Raw genomic sequence first — 24,280 nt, 5'->3', positions numbered from 1 at the left:
TGGCATGACAGAGAAAGATGCTGAGCAGAGGGTGAGTTGTTCACCTGCTGTGGCGACCTGTAATGAGAGCAGCCGAAAGAAGAAGAAGACTCCACCTGCTGTAGGCCACAGAGCAGGTAGATCAGTGGGTTAGGAGTTCTTCTAACCAAAATGTAGACCTGCGTTTGATTCCTGGTCACTGTCTGGTGATCTGGTGTCTTGGCCTGGTCACCCAGTTGTAATTGGGTACCAGTCTTGATTGGGGAAGTAACCTGCAATGGACTGGCTTCCAATAGAACCGGGTGTCATGGACCAGCAACAATGGGCCTTGTGACCTATAGGAATTATGCCTCTTCTTCTCCTTGCATTAAAGGGAAAAGTCCACACTAGAAGCACATCTTGATTTTTTTTTTTTTTTTTTTTTTTTTTGCCATGACTCAAAACACCTGATTATGACAAATAAATAGTCAGTTTTGGGAAATGCAGCTCTTCCTGAGTGATCAGTGCTCATTCGGGAACTGAAGCAGTTCCCCGAAGGGTGCCAAAATCAGGAGGATTCTAAACCTGACCTGACATGAACTTGTAAAGAAGCTTAACGGACGCTTACAAGGGGGGCAACTGGCAACATACGCGTGTAAACAATACCTCTTCCTTTTAGTGTTTGCCTTCAAAGTAAGGGTCTACCTTCTTTATTTCTCATATTGTGGGCCACTTTATAATCGATTATGATAAAGTTTAGTGATTAACGATGTAAACCTTAATATTTAACGCAATAATTTAATATGTTAGAATTTTTTAAAGGAATCATATCAGCAGTTAGCTTTTATTTGATAGTACGCGAACGCGAGAAGTCCGGAAGGGAAGTGACTTATCTCAACACAAGCTTCACGAAAGAGAGCGAAATACGAGCAAATAGTAAAATAACTCAATAAAAATGTGTAAATATATCGTCTAAAAGGGTTTTGCTTATAGGAACCTTTTTTTTCTTTTGGGTGGAGGGTAGTAGCTCAACCAGTGGCATAAACGTTAGTTTTTTGTTTTTTTTTTGCGTTGCACCGTCAAGCTAAATGTAAGTTTGGTGCTCTCATAAAAAAAAAACATGTGCGACTTGGGAAACAGCACCATTTATGTTCGTGAAAAAGGCCATGTTCATCGTGTCGGTGACATTGTGTTGGCACAGTCAAAGTTAGAAGCGTCGTGCAGGAGGACAAACCCGTTAGTGCTGAGAAAGGAGCACTTTATATTCACCTATAACTCGGAGGGAAGCCTGAGATACACCAGCAAATCTCTCTTTGACATCACTCTGCTGTTCGTAGCCGAAAACATTCACCATGTGGATTCTCTGGTTGGATTCCCGGGGCAAATAGGTGCTAGACTTTTCTCAGCAACTGAGGAGAAGTGTGTGTTTTTAAATCCGGACGTGTCTCGAAAAGCCTTGCAGTTGTTCGGAGAGGCGTACGGAGAAATGGTGCTTGGATCCTTGTGTCTGCGGAATAGGTGGGTTATCTTTGGGGCCTATCTGCAAGCCAACCAGTTTTGTTTGATTTCTCACATGGCATTGGAGATCTGAACACATATCGCCCAGGTTTCCAGCAGTTCCGACTGTTGGGCGCTTTCAGCTGTGCTGAGATGCGCTACTAAAGTGGAAAGGTGTATTAATGCAGTGGATAAGAGCGTATTTAGAGGGGAATCCTGCAAATGGTGATAAAAGGCATCAGATTTGGCAGAAATACTCCTCAGACAATCCTCTTTTGAAATAAACGATTGGCCACTTGAATTTTCAGTTGGCGTTCAGGAAGAATTACACAGAGGTCAAAATTAAAATATGCTCCAATCATATTGAAAAATATTCCACATTATTTGCCTGATCATAAAGATTCCAAAAAGGTATAGTTTGTATTATCTGTGACTGAATTCTATGGAGTTATGGGATAAAATCACCAAGAGTGGTGACAAAGGTCAGTGTCATTTTGTACAGGGGTCAAAAGTTATTTTGGTAAAAAGTGATGCAAATTACTAGTTGAGTTAACCACGGTTTTAAAAAGGAATAGTTTGGACCATGTATTATCCTTATCACGTTACGGGTAACATACGAGGTCTGTCAGAAAAGTATCGGACCTTTTTATTTTTTTCAAAAACCATATGGATTTGAAATCACGTGTGATTGCATCAGCCAAGCTTGAACCTTCGTGCTCGTGCGTGAGTTTTTTCACGCCTGTCGATTGCGTCATTCGCCTGTGAGCAGGCTTTGTGTGAGCAGTGGTCCACCCCTCTCATCGGATTTTTATTGCAAATAAATGCCTGAACGATTTGGAGCTTTGCTGCATCAATTTTTTCCAGAAACTGAGAGAGACCTCCAGGTGGACACCATTCGGAAAATTCTGTTGGCTTTCAGGGACGATTTTATGGGGATTACACAGATTAAGGAGTGCTCCAGCCGGTTTAAAGACCGCCCACAGCTGCTGAGAGCGCCGATCGACAGGCTGAATCAACCAGATCATTTCCAACGTGAAGGCTTTGTTGATCCGGGACGTCGTCTGACTTCCACAAAAAAGGCAGAAGGCGTGGACATCAGTACTTTTTCGGCACATTCCACTGTTACACGAGTTTTTTTTCATGGAAAGAAAAGCGGACGGATGCGCCACCGTGCCGTTAATGGCGCGGGACAAAACCACCTCCGTGTTGGTCTCACAGGACGGCTTTCAGATGGCTTTCAGACGGCTGTCGGTGGGTTTTCAGTCGTGTGACAAACCGAGAAATTGTGGATGAGCCTGGACATGCCAGAACATGTCCTGTGAGGCTTCATCACGGCGTTGCTTTGCGCCATGCGACTCCACCTCGACGCGCAGAGTTCCTCCGCTCCTCTTTCCATGACAAAAACTCCTGTAACAGTGGAATGTGCCGTTCATTTCCAAACTGGACGCTGTGTTTTATCCGGACGTCCTCTGACTAGCAGAGGAATTGCGGAAGACGTGGACATCAGCACTTTTCGGCACATTGAGACAGACGTGCGGAGGAATTCCACAGTTTCTGGAAAAAATTGATGCAGCAAAGCTCCAAATCATTCAGACATTTATTCGCAATAAAAATCCGACGAGAGGGGTGGACCACTGCTCACACAAAGCCTGCTCACAGGCGAATGACGCAACCGACAGGCGTGAAAAAACTCACGCATGTGCACGAAGGTTCAAGCTTGGCTGATGCATCACACGTGATTCAAATCCATATGGTTTTTGAAAAAAATAAAAAGGTACGATACTTTTCTGACAGACCTCGTATGGCACGTCAGAATCCAATAGGACGTAGACCTTGTTTGACCTTTACTTTGGAGACCAAGCATTCAACACTGTCAACACTATTCCATTTATTAATCCTATTAGCTCAACCAATAATTTGCATCACTTTTTACCAAAATTGGAGCAACTTTAACTTCTGACCCCTGTACAAAATGACACTGACCTTTGTCACCATTTTTGCTGTTTTTATCCCGTAACTCCATAGAATTCAGTCATAGATAGTCCAAACTATACCTTTTTGGAATCTTTATGATCAGGCAGATAATGTGGAATATTTTTCAAAATGATTGGAGCATCTTTTAATTTTGACCTCTGTGTAATTCTTCAGTTGACCCCGACCTGACCACCGATTGAAAAGTCAAGTGGCCAATCGGTTTTTTCAAAAGAGGATGTCTAAGGAGTATTTCTGCCAAATCTGATGCTTTTATCACCATTTGTATGATTGTTTCACTTATCTGCTGCACTATATGGAAGAAGTTGGACTTGCCTCCCACAATGCACTGCATGACATAGCAACCAGTGCGAAGGGGAATACAAGGTGTTGCTATTAATGTGGTACCATATGGTACCCGTTATTTCAAGCTGAGCCTACATACACATGCAATCTTGCACAAACTGCGTCAAAAGGCTGTATATCGTCGTGGCATGTATGCAAGTCATATGAATGTACTGACATCTTAGTTAGCTAGACTATTTTTCCACTTGTATTTGCTCACAGTTTGACATTATACACTAGAACTAGATTGTGTCATTCTCAAGGTCGGACATTACCCCAGCGCCCTCTGGTGGCAGTTGTTGGTCGGTGAAAACATTGCCAAATTTGGTACAAATACATGTAATTGGTCACTTCAGAAGGGTCACACTTAATATTAAAGTCAATGTAATGTACAGTGGTATATTTAAGGTCAATTTGCTGTATAAATCTCATCGTTCCAGGCAATGACAGCTATCAGGTGGCCGATAGATGCAAGCTAGAGACAATAACAAAGCAGTTGATTTAAATAGAACAGCATACAGCCCAAGTGTGTTTTCACCGAGTGGCCAACCACAGAAGTATGAATTCTCACTTTCTTGCCAATAAAAGTGGCCTGAGCAACATGAAAAACTATGGGCCTGAGTTTAACTTCAGATAATATTGCATTATTGATTTTTCAGAATCTAGTTGATTATATATCCTGTTAGTTCTACTTGTATAGCTAGTGATAAGGCATGCCTGTGTGTCAGTCACATGTGCCAATAACATTGAAGGCTTCACGGGGGAAAAACACAAACATAACTGTGTGAAATGCATGTCCATGCCATTGTTATCTGTTCACAACAATACAAAACATGATTAAAAAAATCATCATTCAGCAAAAAAATTAAAAAAATTGTCTATAAAATAACTCTTGTGTGAATGCTCTACTGACTATGCCACTGCTGTGCACTCTGAAAGTGGCGCTTAGTCCATTTCTGATCACTCTTATTAACCATTTTATAAGGGGCCAACCTGTTGTGTACGTACTGGGCTTTTGTACACAACAGCCACCGATACAGCACTTTTGTTTCTTAAACAACACAACACCTGAAAAGGGTGAAAAAGGAATATGGTACAGTATCAATATCAACTCCACACCATTGTTTGGTATGTCCCCAAAGACAGGTTTGTGGCATTTCCATCACTTTATCATGCTCAAAACATTGGACCAAGAAACCTTCTTAAAGAGAAGCTCGTTCATTTGGTACAGCATATGGCTCAACCTAAATTTTGGCACTACTGCTACTCGGCTCAGTGTGGCAGATGGCACCCAACACGAACTGCTGTTTCTGTCTGTGAGTGGGGATTGGCTGCTAATACAGTCGAGGAAACCCTGACCATAACTCCCAACTTTGACCATAATTTACTCCCACCAGCCACTTTATTAGGTACAACTGTTCAAATGTTAATTTAAGGAACTTATGAATTAGCCATTTGTTTGATGTGTACAGTGCATGTTGAAATGGTCAAACGGATTGGCTGACCGTTTCGTAACCAAGCACGAGAAAAGGGAAGAAAGATGGGTTTTGTGTCTTTGAAGATGACCTAAGGCACCAGCAGCTCAAATAAATTCTCGAGCCGATTCAGACTTGAGTTAGAGATAGGGTAGACCTAATTGAAACAACCGGTGGCACAAAATCACTGGTGCCTTTGTCAATACTGGAACAATGCCCGTCTGTTACGGAAGTGGTTGCCTTAAGGACCTCTAGTAACTGCCAGTTTCTTATCCCTTTAATATCTGCAGGTTTGCACTCCTGCACGAAAGGATTGATGAAATAAAGACATTTCATGGTTTAAAGTCTCTGGATCTATTTGGCTGCCGACTGGGTGATGACCATGAAATTTTCCAGCATTTAACATCAAGCCCACTGGCAAGGTGATATCTGATTTCTTTCATTGAATCATTCATACATTTTCTGCAGCCTGTCCGGGTTGCAGTGTATCTGATTTCTGAAGCAGCTAAGTAGCGAATTTGATGAAAGATGTTTTCCAGTTTGACCTTTTATTGTTGTTACATTCTTCATTCAGAAGCCTGACTCAGCTGTACATTGGCGAAAACAAACTGTCAGATGTTGGCTTACAAAGACTGACTGCACCTGTCAGGATGATGAATAAAGGACTAGACGGTCTTCAAGTCCTGGATGTTTCATGTTAGTTAACATCACCATCTTCTGTTATGTAGTGGTAATTAAACACAAGACATGAAAAAACACTAAATCATTTAAAAATATATTTATATTAACCATGCTATTTTGTAGCTGCAGCCACCTACTGTCAGACACGTGTACTGCAGCTATTATAACTGAGTTGACCTAAAAGTTGAACACCTGGGGTTTCAAATATATTTGGAACTCAGTGAAGTTGAGATTTGAAATTGCCACCTCTAAAATTGGTCCCCAACCTGAAGATTATCAATAAATATTTGCCTACAGTGTATTTTGCTTTCATACAGATAACCCTCTGTCAGAGAAGGCCATCAGATACCTCACATGCCTTCCCAAACTTGAAAAACTGGATGTGTCCTGTACACATTTGAAGGTAAGAATGTGTGTGTGTGTGTGTGTGTGTGTGTGTGTGTGTGTGTGTGTGTGTGTGTGTGTGTGTGTGTGTGTGTGTGTGTGTGTATATACCAGCAGCTTATTTTGATGCTGATATGCAAGTGTAATTTCTACAGTTGTGATAATTTTACGTACAACTTGACTAAAAACCTTCAAACTACATTTTCCCCAGTTGCACATTTCATTTTATCAAATAATTAGTGCATCAACTCAGGTTATAATATCTACTTTGTTTCTATGCAAACTTTTTAAAAAATAATAATTACAAGTTATTTCAGGTTATCAGTCAGTTTCAGTTAATTATGCCAGGTTTTATGTGTGCCAAACCTTGACATACAGAAAGATGACTCTTTAAACATGTTGGAAGATTCCAAGAATTGCGAGTTGGGTGAAAGGCATACCCTGGACAGGCTGTCAGTCTATCACAGGGCTATGACAGAAATTGATGGAATTATGTTCTAAGAACTTAAAATGAATGATTCAAATCAAGATTTAATTGAGGCTCTTTTGGCTGTATTTAAGGGTCTACCTGAAGACCCAGTCGCATATTGCCTTTGACATCTGACATGGCAAATGAAAAATTAATTAAATGTATCTAGTACCTATTTTTTATAACTTTAGATGGAAATGGAGTAGACAGTCTAATTGACTTAACACTTGCATGGTAACATGAAGTGTGGGGAGTCTGTGTGGAAATGTTTAGCCAATGTGTATGTATAGTCTCATCTGTGTTTTCAGCTTGACACAGAATTGAAGAAAGCCATCTGGGACCTGTTGCAACTAACTTATTCTGAGAAGCCGCTGGACACCTTTGATCATTCAAGATGTAAATCAAAAGGTTGGGCGGAGGAGGTAAATATACTCAAATGTTATTTGAAGCATATAATTTGGATTTGGGTACATAAATATTTGGACAGTGACATAATTGTTGTTATTTTACTGTTATACCACCACAATGGATTCAAAATGGTATAATCAAGATGTTCTTGTAGTGTAGACTTTTTATAGCCATTTTATACATAGTCCCTCTGTTTTTATAGGTCATATTAGTTATCATACAATGGACTGACGAGCAGTTTTATGTCCAGGTGCAGCCTGCTCCCATTTTTCCATGAAAAATTAAGCAGATAAAAAGTCTGGAGTTGATTCCACGTGTTGATTTTTGCATTTGGTAGTTGTCATTGGAACTCTTAATAGGAGACCATAATTAAGCCAGAAACACAAACATGCCTATCAAACAGGGTAGAAGCTTTAGATGGGGCCAAATCACAATTTGGTATACGCTTGAAAGAAGGAGTGCACTGGTGAGCAAAGCAAAAGGAAGTCAACAACACCCTCAAGGTAGTCATCAAAGACTCCAATCAAGAGATGTCTTCATGGGTGTAAATAGGGAGGGTTTGCAACAATGTGTAACCACTGGTAACACTCAAGAGTAGGAAGGCTAGATTAGACTTTGCCAGAAAACATCTAAAAAAGCCAACCAGTTCTGGAACCAGATTCTTTGGAGAGGTGAGACCATGATTAACTTGTACCCAAATAATAGGAAGAGAACAGTATGGAGAAGGAACTGAATGGCTCATTATGTGCACAAAACCACATCATCTGTCAAACATGGTGGAGGCACTGTTAAGGTATGGGCATGTATGATCACATCAGGTCTGGGAGCATGCTGTGGTCTACCACACTACATTGCCTTTGGACACTGCTTAGCATCCAAGGTTCACAACCATGCAGTAAGACAGGAAGCACCAAGACCCTAAAGACGTGGACCTTCATTCTCATGCAAAGATTATCGCCATCACCAGACTCCTCTGTCCAGGGACCTCATAAATCCAAAAGCTCTTCCCACATACCTATTGAGCTCAAAGGCTGAGGACCCAGAAACATGAATGCCTCTGCAGAGATTAGGGAATCTCTTAAAGTTTGGCACTTGACAGCTCTCAAAATTAGCCATCTACCTGTTGCAGCCAGGTGAAACATGGACTTCCTCTGGGCCTTCTCCAAGTCACAAAATCATTACAGATTTGCACAAAAGTGACAGTCGACAGAACACTACAGCAAAATGACAGCATTTCCAATGAGTGATGGAACTGACTGCTGGGATTTGTCCTCGTGAGAACTGTAATTCCAGTGGTCCACGGATCACTCTTTTAAGAACGGCTGCTGTAATGTCTTCTCTTTTAAGGTTTAACAGGCTGTCTGTCTGTTACTCTGTCCACACGTACCACACAATGTCATTTCAGAATTTCATATGACTATTTCTGTATGTTGTGTGACCGATAATAGCGGAAAAAGCATTTACATTGCAGTTTTGCAAAATATGGCCTTTTAAAAAAAATTCACCTAAGGACATCTCCCATTAGCCTAAAAACTAAAAACTTTTTTCATTTGTTTTTCTTAGAAATACACATTTTTATTTAGCCTATTTTCAATTCTCTAGTTGAAATTGCACAATTTGGAGAGTGACTGAAACCTGCCTACTGCCAAATTATGTCCCAATTGCAAATTATCACATTTCTTTCGATGTTCATTGTTGTAATGTTGTACAGTTGAAATAACATTTGTTTTACTTATTTTCAGGTCATAAACCAGTGGGAAATAAATGGCACCCAAATGCCAAAACAGAAGAAAATCGATGAGTCAAGAACAGCCGCGCTTCATTTTTGTACGATTTATTTCATCTTACATGCATGATTGTTTTCCCCTAAATGTCAAGTTGAACACCGTATCACCTAAAAATGCTTTCTCCTCTAGTTGGTCGGCAGAAATTTGTCAGAGAATTACTGAAGGTGACACCCTTGGTGTGTGAGACAAAGGAGGCAGCCAGCGGAGAGAGACTACAGTTTATTAGACCTGCTGCAAAGGATCACACAGAAGACAGTTATGGTGCTTTCGCAACACATCATCAAGCAAAAATAATCAAAAAACGGCAGCAACAGTCAGGCAGGTGTGACAGTTTCCATCACAGTCCTCCAACAAAATATTTGGTTCCATCAGCACTTTCACCAGAGGATATGGAGCTGTTGAACAGCTACTGAGACGAGTGTCTACCAGACATTACATAAAACTTTCTTGGAAGGACATACTGTATGTATTGCTGAGTTACAAAGGTGGTGTGGGTTTTTTCCCCTACCTTTTTTAATGAATAAAGTCTTATTGCACTCATTTTTGTTTGTTTTAAAACTGATGTTTATCTGACCAACATTACACTGCCGTTGCTCGTCTTATACAAAATGTGTGGGATACAGAATGTTCATACAGTGTCTGTTGGGGAAATACATGAGGGCTGTGCATGTTACTACAACTGCATTCAGTGCCCCAAAAATAGTCACACCTGTTCAATGTCATACATTTCACTTCTACAAAAAGTAAGAAAAATTAAGCCCTAAAACATTCCTTAGACTTACTTTATGTCATAAATTGAAATGTCTACTTCCATTTGTAGTGCACAGTCTGAGAAGATATATGGTACCTCCAGAAAGTATTCACAGCACTTCACTTTTTCCACATTTTGTTATGGGGAGGTGATGGTCTAGTGGTTAAGCGTTGGGCTTCAGACCAGAGGATCCTCTGTTCAAAACTCAGCCAGACTGGAAAATCGCTAAGAGCCCTTGGGCAAGGTCCTTAATCCCCTAGTTCAGGGGTGGCCAAGTTCGGTCCTCGAGAGCCACCTTCCTGACACTCTTAGTTGTCTCCCTGCTCCAACACACCTGAATCCAAGGCTCTCGAGGACCGAACTTGGCCACCCCTGCCCTAGTTGCTCCTGGTTTGTAGGGAGCGCCTTGCATGGTAGCAGCCTGACCTCAAGGTATGAGTGTGTCTGGGTGAATGTGAGGCATAATTGTAAAGCGCTTTGAGCTTATTATGCAGATGGGAAAAGCGCTATATAAATACAATCCATTTTCCATGTTACAGCCTTGTTTCAAAATGGATTAAATTCATTTTTTCCCCGCAAAATTTAAAAACACAATACCCCATAATGTGAAATAACATTTTTTTCCCTCGAGTTAACTCTTTGGTCTGAATGCCAGTCATCATATTTAGAGGAAACCAAGCACCATCTCTACAGTGAAGCATGGTAACAGCATCATGGTGTGGGGATGTTTTTTCAACCGCAGGAACTGGGAGACTAGTCAGGATTGAGGGAAAGATGAATGCAGCAATGTACAGAGACATCCTGGAAGAAAAAGCTCCAGAGCACTCTTGGCCTCAGACTGGGGTGACGGTTCATCTTTCAGCAGGACGACGGCTCTGAGCACACAGCCAAAATATCAAAGGAGTGACTTCAGGACAACTTGGTGAATGTCCTTGAGTGGCCCAGCCAGAGCCCAGACCTGAATCTGATTGAACATCTCTGGAGAGATCTGAAAATGGCTGTACACTGACACTCCCCATCCAACCTGATGGAGCTTAAGTTGCTGCAAAGAGGAATGAACAAAAATGCCCAAAGATAGGTGCACCAAGCTTGGGGCATCATACTCAAGAAGACTTGAGGCTGTAATTGCTGCCAAAGGTTCAGCAGCAACAAAGTCCTGAGCAAAGAGTATGAATACTTATGTACATGACTTTTTTTATTAGAACATATTGAGAACATTAAACATGCAATAACTTGACATTACATGTGCAGTAACTGAAATCCTATGAGCTATATGCATACAAATATATGAAATCTGATTTTCTCTGTCTTATAGAGAATGTATATTTGTTTTAAATAGCTTGTACATATTTTCACTTATTTGTAACACATTTTTTCCCTTGGTAAAATGGTAAATGGATTGCATTTACATAGCGCTTTTCCATCTGCATCAGAGACTCAAAGTGCTTCACAATAATACCTCACATTCACCCCAATGTCAGGGTGCTGCCATACAAGGAGCTTACTACACACCTCCCCACCTTGGTCTACTCTATTAAGTTAGTTACTTACGAGTCATAGGAGATAGCTTCTTTGATCTTATCTTAGGGCCCCTTCACACATAACACAAAAGACGCAGAAACCGAGATGAAATCCGCAAACCAAAGATGAAATGGGGAACCACGAATCTTCGTGCGCGTGCACAAACGCAGTGCGAGCAGCTGGGATGTGTTGCACCACATCACGCCACTGATGTGGAGAAAAATAAAATAAAAACCAGCCGTATAATTAGTGAAAATTACTGGGTTGATATAAATAATAAATAAAAGGGGACACAATACAGAACCCCGCAGTTAAATAACCCTGGTTAAATAAAAAAAAAAACTAAATGCCACTCACGGGATTCAAACCTACAATTTACAAAAGCTCTGATTACCAGACAGAAACTTTACCACTGCGCTACAATCAGTCTTATAACAGGAGCATAAAATGGCTAAAATCAACAAGGAGATAAATGTATTTTTAAAAAAAGAGAAAAAAAGCATAGTGATAACTGACCGGTGTTTGTTACGGCATGTTTCTGCTGATACCTGACTGAAAGTGGCATATTTGTTGCACTGTTGGCTTGTCATATAGTCCTGCAGCGTGCCACGCAGAAGACGTGTTGGGGCAAGCCCGCGCACGTGTCCTGTCAGACAGACGTGATGGTCCGTGTCAGCTGGGACAGCATTTCAATGTGCACGTTCTCCAGCCCATCACAAAAGTAATGTTTCCATGCGAGTACAGCAAGAACACATGCGTGCGTCATTGTGGACAGTTGTAATGCCCTGTCTGTGGTACATGTTCTGCAGCTGTGATGTCCAGGACCAGAGATGTCAACAGCTGCTGCTGTTGGCAGCCAGCCACACCCTTGTCCATTCAGCTCACAGACCAAGGTGTCACTCTGTGAAATGACAAATTTCACAGCCTGCTCAAATGTAGTGGCTTGCTCACTGTTTTTGTGCTAACAGCCCGAATGGTCACACATTTCCCAAGTGCTCCACGAGCAGTATTAGATGTTCGTGTGTGTCACCTGGAATTTAGCCGACAAGTGCCACGAGAGGGATCGAATGGCTTTCACAGGGCACACTCTGTCTGTCTGCTGCTTGTGTGCATTGTGTACATGTGCATTGTCCCAGTTCACCCAGCTTCAAACTAGTTATCAGTCTGGAGAGGTAACCAGCTTTGGACAGACGTCCCAGCTAAGAATAGTCAGACACACCAGTCTGTCACAGGGCCACGTATAGACAAACAAACACACTCACACCTACGGACAATTTAAAGTTTCCACTTCACGTAACCTGCATATGTGAGAAGAAGCCAGAGAACCTGGAGGGAACCCATGCAAACACGGGGAGAACATGCAAACTCCATACAGAAAGGCCACAGAAGTGAATCAATGCTATGACCTCCTTAAACTAAACATTTAAAGGCAATACAATGTCAAGAATTTTACTCAGCCTTTATTTCAGAAGCACCTTCATTGTGAGAACTGACCACAGCAGTTAGACTCACTTCCCGTCACTAATCACATGAAAAAACCATGAAATTTTACTGTAAAATTCAACTTGTTTTCCATATGAAAATCATGCGAGTCAGCATCCGTTACCAAACGTGGCGAGATTAAATTAAACCTGTCACACTTCAAGGTGCAAACAGTTCAATCACCATTCAAAATAAAATAAGCACATTGACAGTTAATGCAAACAAAATTAGGAGGAAAAAAATCCATAACTTGTTTGATATATACCATATGTGTACCAGGGTCACCATTGTATATTATCTTAATTATACTAAAATACAGAGGGGGAGAAAAAGTTCCATCACTCCAATTTTAAATACCTTAAAGATATGAAAAGAATACCGGTAGGTTCTACAAATATTTACTCCTATAGATCGTACGAAGAACAGATCTTGTGCAACAGGGTAAAAATCAACACAAAGCTATTTATTTTGAACACATCCCTTCACCAATAGCTTTGGCTTCTAGATGTTGGACTGGCCCAGGTCCACTTTGGAAGGGAGTGGTCCAGCTTCTTCCTCTAGCCCTTTGGAGGTGATGATCAAAAGGGAGGAAGCTGGATATGGAGTCAGTTTCTTTTCCTGAAAGTACTCCCCGTCACCGTAGATATTCAGTTTCTGAAAGGAAAAAGGGAACAAGGTGAAATAATTGTATGTCTTTTTATAAAAAAAAAAAAAAAAAAAAAAAAGGAGATTCAAGAGGGCTTCTTAAAGAAAAACAAACAGGTCAGAATTTTTGCTGGTTGGTAGGTGATCAAATACTCATTTCATGCAATTAAATGCAAATTAATTATAAAAAAAAAATCATACAATGTGATTTTCTGAGTTTTTCTTTTTTTAGATTCTGTCTTTCACAGTTGAGATGTACATGCGATAAAAATTACAGACCTCTCCATTCTTTGTAGGTGGGAAAACTTGCAAAATACTTATTTGCCTCACTGTACATGTGTGTCTCTCACACACACACACACACACACACACACACACACACACAAGAAACAAAGGTTTGGCTTTTGCCAGGTGGAGAGTCCTTCAAGATGCCAAATGACTCGAAACAAGGGGGGGGGGGTGTCACAAACAGGAAGCCGGTGTTTTGGTCTGAAATGCTTCTCTATCTGTAAGAGATCAAATTGTTTATCGTGCAAAGTGGACGAAAACGGAACACAAACAGTACCTCAGTGGATACATATTGATCTACAGCAGTAGTCAGTGTGGCACAGCAGATCCAGATCAGGACCACGATAGACAGGATCAGAGTTGTGGTTAGAATCCATCCAGTTATCCAAGGGTTCCTGCTGAGAGATGCACATAAGGTTTCTTTTCCATGGCTTATCACATTCTCAAACAGTGCTATCAGCTAGAGGTGGGAATTGCCTGGTACCTCACGATACGATATTATCATGATATGGCGATAATCACGATAAATTGTCTAAAATAACACTCATGATATATCATCTGTTTTACTCCCAGTTTATTTTTTGTGCAACTCAATGAACACTAATGCAGTGCAAATGCTGTCTTTTCAACAGCAACATTTCAAGTACAATGAAGTTGTAAGCTTATTAATGGTTCACAAAGTGCCATCATAACCATTTTAGTGTCTTTGTTTACGTGAACAGTAACATCCTTAAGTGCAAAATTGCTGTAAACAAAACCTAAATCTCTAAGGAAAGATGTTTAACTGTTTTAAATAATACAAAACCAAAAAATTAGGCTGTTGCAACTGCTTTCAAATAATTATTTATAAAGTTATAAAATAAACACTAGCAGGTTTGTGATATACTTTCAACTGCAACCAGAAACAAACATTTCAGCCTGAGGTAATGTTTGAACAGTTTGTTTTTTATGTGTTTTTCATATGTTCATATTTTTCTTGAGGAAGAGCAGTTGGTCAGCATGTTCAGGAGTGAGTGCACTTCGCTGAGTACTAATAATGTCTCCTGCAGTTGAGAAGACTCTCTCAGCCGCTACACTGGTTCCAGGAATACACAGATGCATGTGGGCCAGTTTGGAGAGGAGAGGGTACGCAGGCGCCTGGGCTTTCCACCACAGCAGTGGATCTTCAGTGAGAGGCAGAGAAGGAGCTTCTTGATACTGTCTTATTTCCTTCTCTGCAATGGAGGCTGCTGATATGGAGACATTAGTTGTCTTGTTGAAGGTCTGACTAAGAAGATCCACAAGTGCAGACTTTCTCTTCTTTGTAGGGCAGGTGTCACTGTTGCTGGTCTGTGGAAGCTCTTCATCTCTCTCTGTATGATCACAAGGCACTGGAAGATCCCCTTTTAAAGCTGCAGCTTTGGCCTGTAGTTTTGCATATGTGTCCTGGACGTCTTCAGGTGACAAAAATGAAAGAGACTTAAATCTAGGATCTAAAGCTGAGGCCATGCGCAGGAGATCTTTTTCTTCATCAGTGTGATACCTCCTTGAGAGGTCTTGATGGATTGCTGCCTTAATCTCTGTAATTAAAGGAGAATCATTTTCATTCATTCTTGTGTCTCTTAGCAGTTGGGCATGAAGAGGGGCGATTACTGACACTGTGGGATTTTTTTTTCCTCACACATGTTTGTTGCTACAAGCATTGGTCTGAGGGCTTCCACCATCTCCTCAGCACTTGAGATGTCATTCTCTATCAGAGCGCAGTCAGTCACATTCTTCCTCACCTTTAACGAAGAAAAAAATAAACAATCCTCAATTCTTAAATAGACATCTTATTTCTTGTGGAATTCATGAATTTAGTGTTATTAGTTTTACAGTTGATTGTGATAGCATGAAATAAATTTTGTGTATTGTGTATTGTATAGTCAATTTATTTGTGTGTGTATTTAATTCATATACATTTGTATTATGTTATATTTATATTAGTAATTTTAAGTATTTGTTATTTCACAACTAATTTATTGTCGCAACTGTCATAACACACAAATAAGAAATATATTGCAAACTTCTGTTACCTCAGGAGCTAAAAGAGAAGCACACACAGCTGGCTGTTCTAGAAACCTGGAGACCATCTCATACGCACTGTTCCAGCGCACAGGCATGTCTGTGATGAGCTTGTGATTGGGGAGGCCAAGGAGCTTCTGGTTTCTTTTCAGGGCTTCTGCTCCTGTTGTGCTTCTATGGAAGAAGGTTAAGATCCTCCTCAATTTGGCTAGAACTTTGGCAACAGCAGCTACCTTCAGAGCTCATTGAGATGCAAGATTTAAAACGTGTGCAAAACATCTCACGTGTTGGTAGCCTGTTAGGTCCATTGCAACACACTTTAGCCGCATTGTCGGTGACAACCATGGGCTTCTTGGCGTCAAGACTCCACTCATTCACTGCCGCTTTGAGTACCTCTGCAATGTGCACTCCGGTGTGTGTTTAATGCATAGCTCTAGTCTGGAGTATGTATGACTTCATTTCCCAATCACTGTTTATAAAATGTACCGTGAATGTCATGTACGAGTCTGTTGCCCTCGATGTCCAGCCGTCACGTCATTCCAACTCTTTCTGCGGACGCGTCTTTCACTTTCACTCTTGTTTGTTCGTATAGTGAAGGAATCATTTTTTCTGCAAAGTACTTCCGAGAGAGTATTTCATATCGTGGCTCTAACACTCACATCATGAAGCGGAAACCCTCGTTTTCAACACTGCTGTACGGTCTGAGTCCCTCGCACATGTACATAGCAATGCCATTAGTGATCGCTGTAGCCCATGTTGAAGCGAAGGGAAGCTTTGCCCCAAAGAAAGTCTTTACATCAGGCTGTGATGGATTGGTGCCGACAACAGCTTTTTCACACAACTCGGGGTGATAACGTGAGAGGTGGCTTTGTAAGTTTGTCGTGTTGCCCGTGTACCGCACTCGTGAGGAGCAATTCTTGCATAAAGCATAGTCTTTCTGTAGTCCTGCCCCATCCTCGCTGCTGTAAAACCCAAAGTGATTCCAGACTTTGGATTTAAATGTGGCTGGCGCGTCTTTCAGTTTTCTTTCTCTCGTCTTTTCCTCGCTGGGCTCCGCCATGCTCTGGTTTGTGTGTATGTGGTTTGTGTTGGTGTTTCCGCCCACTTTCCAGCCGCTCACGCAACTAGCGCCCTCTATCTGACTCCAATGGAATGACCCAGCAATGGAAGTTGAATGGAGGCACAATATTGATTTAAAAGATCGATACTTAAACAGGCATCAAGAATTGATCGGGTGACGAAATATCGCGATATATCGCCATATCGATATATTGGTGCACCCCTACTATCAGCACCACTGTCTACTGAGCAAGTTATACTACCTTCATGACTTTGATATTAAACATGCTAACCAACCTTGAGAGACAACCAAAGAAGTTGTTTTCAGCCTTATCGCCATCTGCACTCAGATTTCTGTCTCTCTCTTGGATTAAGGTGTGACGGTGTTCTTTGTAAACTGGGGTGTTCAAACTAGTAACTGGAAAAAGAAAATCAGAAGGTATGCCAGTTAAACACATCAGACCTGTTTATTTTTAATGAATGCATTTAGCAACTTCAATAGAAGCGCTCTGCTTCCACAAAAATAAATTGTGCCAAAGAAGTCACTTTAGCGGCCACCAGCATCCAGAAATTAGCAACAAGTTTCATAAAGTGAATGCAAACAAAAATTCCACTTTACAAGAGCCAACATTCCTATTTAAACTCATGCTAAAAATAAATGAAAACACTGACCAAAATAAAAGGTTCACTGATCCTCACCTGCATATCAGAAACCAAATTTCAGAGCTAAAAATGTAGTTTTTAAACAAAGTTTTGATGCTAATTTTGGAGACTCACTGACTTAATTAATCTTAAGCTTGTCCTGCTAATGTTGGAAATAACATACAGGTTTTATATTAACGTGCAGTGTTTTGTGTCTGTACTTTCTCCCACATTACTAACATATTACTTGAACTTATTAGAGAATATTTAAGAGTTAAACATCTTAAGAATTCCTCATCCTATTCTGATCAATCTTGGAAGCTGCACTGGGCCTGTTGTTGGGAAGATGTGCTAATATAATTAATAATTGCGAATGTTATGGAAATGACGGGGGATAGATTATTTTGGCAAACTTGAAGGTTTAAAATTTCATGGAATGCCATCTCTGCTTTGCCTGAGACTTTAAACATAGGTGTGATTAGCAAAAGACAAAAAAAGCAGGAAAACATACAGTGCACCTACCATGACTTGGCAAAAAAATAAAAGTCAGTCTAGGTAAATCGTTGGACCCACTGATTGTGCAGCTAAGGCTAAGAAAATGTTAGCATAGAAAATGGTGGTGCACAAACTTTTCAATTCTCAATCACCTCAGACAAATTTGCAGAAGCTCCGTTGCTCAAACTGGGTGTGTTTATATATCCAAAAGAGGAATTTCGAATCGAGTGTGTCCGCTTGGATCACACGGACCGACTGCTGTCTCTTGCTGACCAGGTCTGTGGACATCTAGCTGCGCCCTGGGTGTCCAGCTCACTCGTTTTTTCGCTCTTGTGGTTATGACTTGCAGACTGTGTGCACGTCAAGCCCCCACCTCGCAGATTTTCATGATTCACGAGAGTCTCACTTTCAGGTCGGAAAAGCCAGATTTCTGGATTTATCCGAAAGAATCACACCCCCGTTTAAAATGTGGGTGTGGCACTGCTGTGCACTAATCGAGGTTTGTTTTTTTTTAAAGTTGTGAACATTCTATGTTTTACCTTTGACATAAATAATTATATGAATGTCATTTGCAAGAAACCCAAGTCTGAATGTCTTACAACTGTTCAGTGGCTCCTCTTCATCCAGCTCAAACTCGGGGGGAAACCTGACTTGTGGTTCAGTGACAGTCTGTTAAACAGAGCAGAACTGGGATTTAAATATTCTTCTGTTCCGAATTTAACAATTTTGTCAGTTATATATGCAAAGATGTCAGTTTCTTCCTATTTAACACAGTACCTGAAATATGACAACTCTGCCATTGTCAGCCTGAAAGTAAAACGTCCACGAGGAAGTGATGAAGCTGTGGGCCTGATTCATAACATCGTCCCAAAACCCAATGACAAGAGTCAGGGGGTACAGCAAGTGAATCCTGGGCACCATGGCCTCCAACTGGAAAAACAACAGCATTTAATAAGCAGCAGAGTGCACGTGCTTTCTGTAAAAGCAGGTGATTGATTGCGTTGTTGCTATAGGACATCAATGATCATCAATGAACTTTCCTCTTCTGTATTTTCACTGATGAGGATTTGTTGGTTGAACAGCTTGGCTGATTGTTGGCAGGTTTACACAAAACATTTTGAGTGCAATGTTCAATTGAAGGGAAGAAAAACGCCCTTTCTTTTTTGTGTCATCTGGAAAATTATTTTAAACTTCTTTTAAACTGACATAAGAGTGGGTTCCCCCCACTTTTTTGGCAGATTTCATTACTACTAAATCTTCTTTATCCATTTTAGCCAAAATAAGAACAATAAATTTTGGCATCGATGAAGTTTGAGCTGTGGGCCTTGGAATAGTTTCACATTGCAAAATGAGGCATTTTTTTTCCCAACATTTCAATAAATTTCAAAAACTAACCTTCACACTGAGCTTGATAAACGTCAAATTAACAAGCAAGTTTGTCAATATTCAATGAAGGATCCACATACACATTTTTGCAGAAGTGATTTTAATCATGTCACTGTAATATTTAAAAAAAAAAAAAAGCTTGGTGACTGCTCAGCCTTGGCAGAGGTTTGTGCTCTCCGAGTGATCTTCTACTTATTTCAACAACAACAGAACAAGAAGGCCGAAGTGAGTGTCCCCATTCAGCAACATTAATATTAAAAAGATATCAAATGGATTATGAGAACCTTTTGGGTAAAGATGATCCATGGATAAAATTAAACATATTTTGGGAGCCTCTGCCTTAAAGTGCTTCCTTGTATCTCAATGTCAGGTTTTCCTGGGCTCATTTCATAACATTCTCTTGTGATCAAATTCCGAACTCTAGTTCTCGTTCTATTGTCCGCTGCTCATCATAGGAGGACCACAAATGAAGTCACTGCTATTTTAGCCTGCTTTTTTTGTGCTCTTCTGAAATATTACCTTCTGCAATATTTGATTAGACGTCATCGGTTTTATTTGTACATTTTATTGCCAAATAAAAGCCAATCATTTAATTGTCCTCTTCTGTCAGTAAGGGTGTGTCTGTTCTTATATAAACAGTTCAGCTGTCAAACATTTAAATTTCTGATGTGTCACATTTTCATACCTGTTCTTGGCGTTGTTCAGCAAAGGGAAGTTGATTCTGACAGCCCAGATTGCATGCAAACTGCTCATCTGACTGGGTGTAGGCTTCATGACAGCCTGTGAAAGCGGACAGGTGATGAGGAGGATAACAGGGTTGTTACACGTCCAGCAGGTCCACAATCAACAGAGAAATAATCATTTTCTCGCTACAGGCCCTCGAAAGCAACACAACAGCCCAACTGCAGCGTACTTTTATCAGGTAGCAGCGTAATGGCCTGTTATGCTCTTATAACAGTGGCAAGAATGCTGCTATCCCTCATGTCTAACCCCAACAACCCAAATCTTACGGAGATACATTAACCCAAAGAATACCAAACAAGAAATGTTGGTTTGTATGAAGGGAGTTAAAAAACAAACAAACAAACAAACAAACAAACAAAAAAGAAGACCTCCGTCAGAGAATCGAACGCCTGTCTCCCACAATAGGCGGGGATACTACAACCCCTGGCAAAAATTATGGAATCACCGGCCTCGGAGGATGTTCATTCAGTTGTTTAATTTTGTAGAAAAAAAGCAGATCACACACATGACACAAAACTAAAGTCATTTCAAATGGCAACTTTCTGGCTTTAAGAAACACTATAAGAAATCAAGAAAAAAAGATTGTGGCAGTCAGTAACGGTTACTTTTTTAGACCAAGCAGAGGAAAAAAATATGGAATCACTCAATTCTGAGGAAAAAATTATGGAATCACCCTGTAAATTTTCATTCCCAAAACTAACACCTGCATCATATCAGATCTGCTCATTAGTCTGCATCTAAAAAGGAGTGATCACACCTTGGAGAGCTGTTGCACCAAGTGGACTGACATAAATCATGGCTCCAACACGAGAGATGTCAGTTGAAACAAAGGAGAGGATTATCAAACTCTTAAAAGAGTAAATCATTATGCAATGTTGCAAAAGATGTTGGTTGTTCACAGTCAGCTGTGTCTAAACTCAGGACCAAATACAAAAAACATGGGAAGGTTGTTAAAGGCAAACATACTGGTAGACCAAGGAAGACATCAAAGCGTCAAGACAGAAAACTTAAAGCAATATGTCTCAAAAATCCAAAAATGCACAACAAAACAAATGAGGAACGAATGGAAGGAAACTGGAGTCAACGTCTATGACTGAACTGTAAGAAACCGCCTAAAGGAAATGGGATTTACATACAGAAAAGCTAAACGACAGCCATCATTAACACCTAAACAGAATAAACAAGGTTACAATGGGCTAAGGAAAAGCAATCGTGGACTGTGGATGACTGGATGAAAGTGATATTCAGTGATGAATCTCAAATCTGCATTGGGCAAGGTGATGATGCTGGAACTTTTGTTTGGTGTCGTTCCAATGAGATTTATAAATATGATTGCCTGAAGAGAACATCTAAATTTCCACAGTCATTGATGATATGGGGCTGCATGTCAGGTAAAGGCACTGGGGAGATGGCTGTCATTACATCATCAATAAATGCACAAGTTTACGTTGATATTTTGGACAATTGAAAGGATGTTTGGGAATGATGAAATCATTTTTTAAGATGATAATGCATCTTGCCATAGAGCAAAAACTGTGAAAACATTCCTTGCAAAAAGACATAGGATCAATGTCATGGCATAGGGTCAATGTCAACGAACAGATCTGATTTGATGCAGGTTTTAGTTTGGGGGATGGAAATTTACAGGGTGATTCCATAATTTATTCCTCAGAATTGAGTGATTCCATATTTTTTTCCTCTGCTTGGTCTAAAAAAGTAACCGTTACTGACTGTCACAATCTTTTTTTCTTGATTTCTTATAGTGTTTCTTAAAGCCAGAAAGTTGCCATTTGAAATGACTTTAGTTTTGTGTCATGTCTGTGATCTTTTTTCCACAAAATTAAACAACTGAATGGACATCCTCCGAGGCCGGTGATTCCATAATTTTTGCCAGGGGTTGTATACTAAGGAGGAAATAGCAACACACACTGAGTCAAAGAACATCAATTACAGTGGCCGCCTTAAGAACAGCCCAAGATTTAGAGTTATGGCTGCCATAACTATAACCACTTCATTTTGTAAAAGTCAGTGGATATTCGTCCGTGCCCAGAAGAGGACTTACTTTCACCATTTGTCCTGAAAATGCTGTGACTGGTCAAGCGCAATGAAAATGGGTCATGTGAATCACGTGATGACATCATCATGGTCAACCAATCACAGTGCACGACTGGAATTTCACACTGTGATTGGTCAAGCGTGATGACATCATTCCTAAGTAGTAGACTTATAGTACTGTCCCGAGAATAATGTTCAGCGCTAAGGGCCGTGTCACACCTTCAGGATTTATCCACCATATGCCAATATATGAAAATGTGCCGAAAACATCTAATAAGTTACCCAATGATTGTTATAAGTTACATTTGCCATTCACTGCAAAAATAATTTACAGCGTATCCCGGCTCGATCAATCACAGTGTATTCTAGGACAAATAGCCAAATAAGTCTTCTTCCAGGCACGGACGAATATCCACTGCCTTTATAAAATACATAAAAACTTTGCAAATTTGAGCATCTCTTCCATTTCCGGACCACGGCTTTGTACACTTCTAGGAGTCTTGCACTGTACCACCATTCTGATGTGGTCCAGGTCCCATTTAGGAAATGTTCAGATTTGCAAACACCTTCACTTTATTTAGTTTAACTAATTACACCTCCGCCAAGGTTTTCACCGGCATTTCTCTGTTAACAGGATAACTCAAAAAGTTTTGAACGCATCGGAACCAAATTTGGTGGAATGATGGGAAATATGTCCAGGACAACTGATTCAAATTTGGTGATAATCTGGGTTAAACCCCCTGAAAATAGCACAACGTATTAGTTTGCCCTTTTGTGAATCCCCATCCTTTGATATTGATATGTGGCGTGGCGGAGGAATGCGCTCTACCGAGTGCCCTTCTAGTTGTGTCTTGTGATGATGTACCTATGATTTGTGCTGCGCGCTTCTACTTTTGAAAGTTACTGTAAGAATACGTTTTATTTGCTTCCCAGACGTGAATCCGCCTGTAGCTGATGACAGATCGAAGCAGACTTACTTGCTTCACACTCGGATTTGGTTTGATTCAGATCGTCGCTGTCGCGGACAAATTGACAAATGGAGAACAGACGACAACCTCTCTGACAGGCGTAGAGTTCCTCCTCCTGCCAAAACAAACGGAAGGATCAGGTCAACGCCTTTATCAAGCAACAACATCCGTGATAAATGACGCTGCTTCACCCCACAAAAACAAACAAAAATAAAAAAACAAATCCTGTTTGGGAAAACAGATCTGGCAGCCTGAAAGCAAAGCTAACCGATGTCAGCTAGCGCTAGCAACTTCCTGAACGTTTAACTCACCCGTGGATAAGTGTGCAAAGCGTACGTCATCGCACAGGATTTATGACAGGATGCTGTGTTCCCCAACACGCTATCAAACACGTCCGAAGAAGCCGACGCGTGTGAAAATAACCCCAAAAAGCAAACCAAGCCGTAAACAGCCCTCATTTTGCCTGCGAAAATCCAAACAAACACGCTACGCTTTCTCCTCAACCCCGACTGTCATCTCGCGAGAACGCGACGCGACACAAACACCGCCCACGAGAGGGCCGTTCTATGTTTTGCTACATTTAGGTACGCCTCGGAAAGTTTTCATTGCTTGTCAAAAAAGAACAATGAAAATCACACCGACTGTTTATTTACCCATTGTCAAATAAATAAGTGGTAAACAAAATAAAACATAAAATGTAGTAATTAAAAAATACACAATTTAAAAGCACACCGTAATGGATTAATCTAATTTTAAAGGTCTAATACTGCTGGGATAAAAGAGTTCTTAAAACTTTATGTTCTGTATTTGGCATTCTGTAGCTTATGCTAGAAAGAATCACAAATAGCTCATCATAAAACACTGTCAACATTGAAACTACAAAGCTTACACAACAAGTATATTCACTGGTGGGTTTTCTTAAGGACAGCATCCACCTGGGCCTCAAAGGAAAGGAGGGTGCAGCTTGATCACCACTGGGGAGACTCCGCACAGAAAAGACCAGGTGGGAAGTGATGCTGTGAGACAACAGTGCCAAAAAAAAAAAAAAAAAAAAAGCAGGTTCATATTATCATTATTGTTATTGTTAGCGTGGATAATTTTAATTTTAGTGAATAATAGTATTTCCTACAGCACTGAAAGGCAACACCAGTAGGTACTGGTTACACCTAGCTTTCCAAAGCTACTGGTTAAAGTCACACCGACTAGTTGTTGCTTTCTCCTATATA

The 24,280-nt window shown here is 40.6% G+C and overlaps 2 protein-coding genes across 3 annotated transcripts; one reads left to right on the top strand and one right to left on the bottom strand.

The window, feature by feature from the left end:
• Positions 1-821: 821 nt before the first annotated feature.
• Positions 822-9,417, top strand: lrrc42 (leucine rich repeat containing 42). The gene is made up of 7 exons (XM_034183640.1): positions 822-1,476; positions 5,537-5,668; positions 5,821-5,942; positions 6,245-6,330; positions 7,089-7,202; positions 8,931-9,015; positions 9,105-9,417. Exons 1-7 carry the CDS (start codon positions 1,079-1,081, stop codon positions 9,386-9,388), a joined length of 1,221 nt encoding a protein of 406 aa, XP_034039531.1. The 5' UTR covers positions 822-1,078; the 3' UTR covers positions 9,389-9,417.
• Positions 9,418-12,689: 3,272 nt separating this feature from the next.
• On the bottom strand, positions 12,690-23,586 carry tmem59 (transmembrane protein 59). 2 transcript variants are annotated; one of them, XM_034182895.1, is made up of 8 exons: positions 23,366-23,586; positions 23,064-23,169; positions 19,973-20,067; positions 18,679-18,831; positions 18,501-18,570; positions 17,062-17,182; positions 13,940-14,057; positions 12,690-13,383 (listed from the first exon to the last, which is right to left on the bottom strand). In XM_034182895.1, the coding sequence occupies exons 1-8, from the start codon at positions 23,510-23,512 to the stop codon at positions 13,231-13,233; spliced, it is 963 nt and encodes a 320-aa protein (XP_034038786.1). In that variant the 5' UTR covers positions 23,513-23,586; the 3' UTR covers positions 12,690-13,230. The 2 variants fall into 2 exon arrangements, with proteins under 2 accessions (XP_034038786.1, XP_034038785.1); XM_034182894.1 differs by having other exon boundaries at positions 13,940-14,060; positions 23,366-23,585.
• Between the last annotated feature and the right edge of the window lie 694 nt (positions 23,587-24,280).

This window comes from Thalassophryne amazonica, chromosome 12 (assembly GCF_902500255.1).
Source record: "Thalassophryne amazonica chromosome 12, fThaAma1.1, whole genome shotgun sequence".
Taxonomy (NCBI): Eukaryota; Metazoa; Chordata; class Actinopteri; order Batrachoidiformes; family Batrachoididae; genus Thalassophryne; species Thalassophryne amazonica.
The sequence above is the reverse complement of the archived record's forward strand: the minus strand, read 5'-3'. Positions and strand labels throughout refer to the sequence as shown.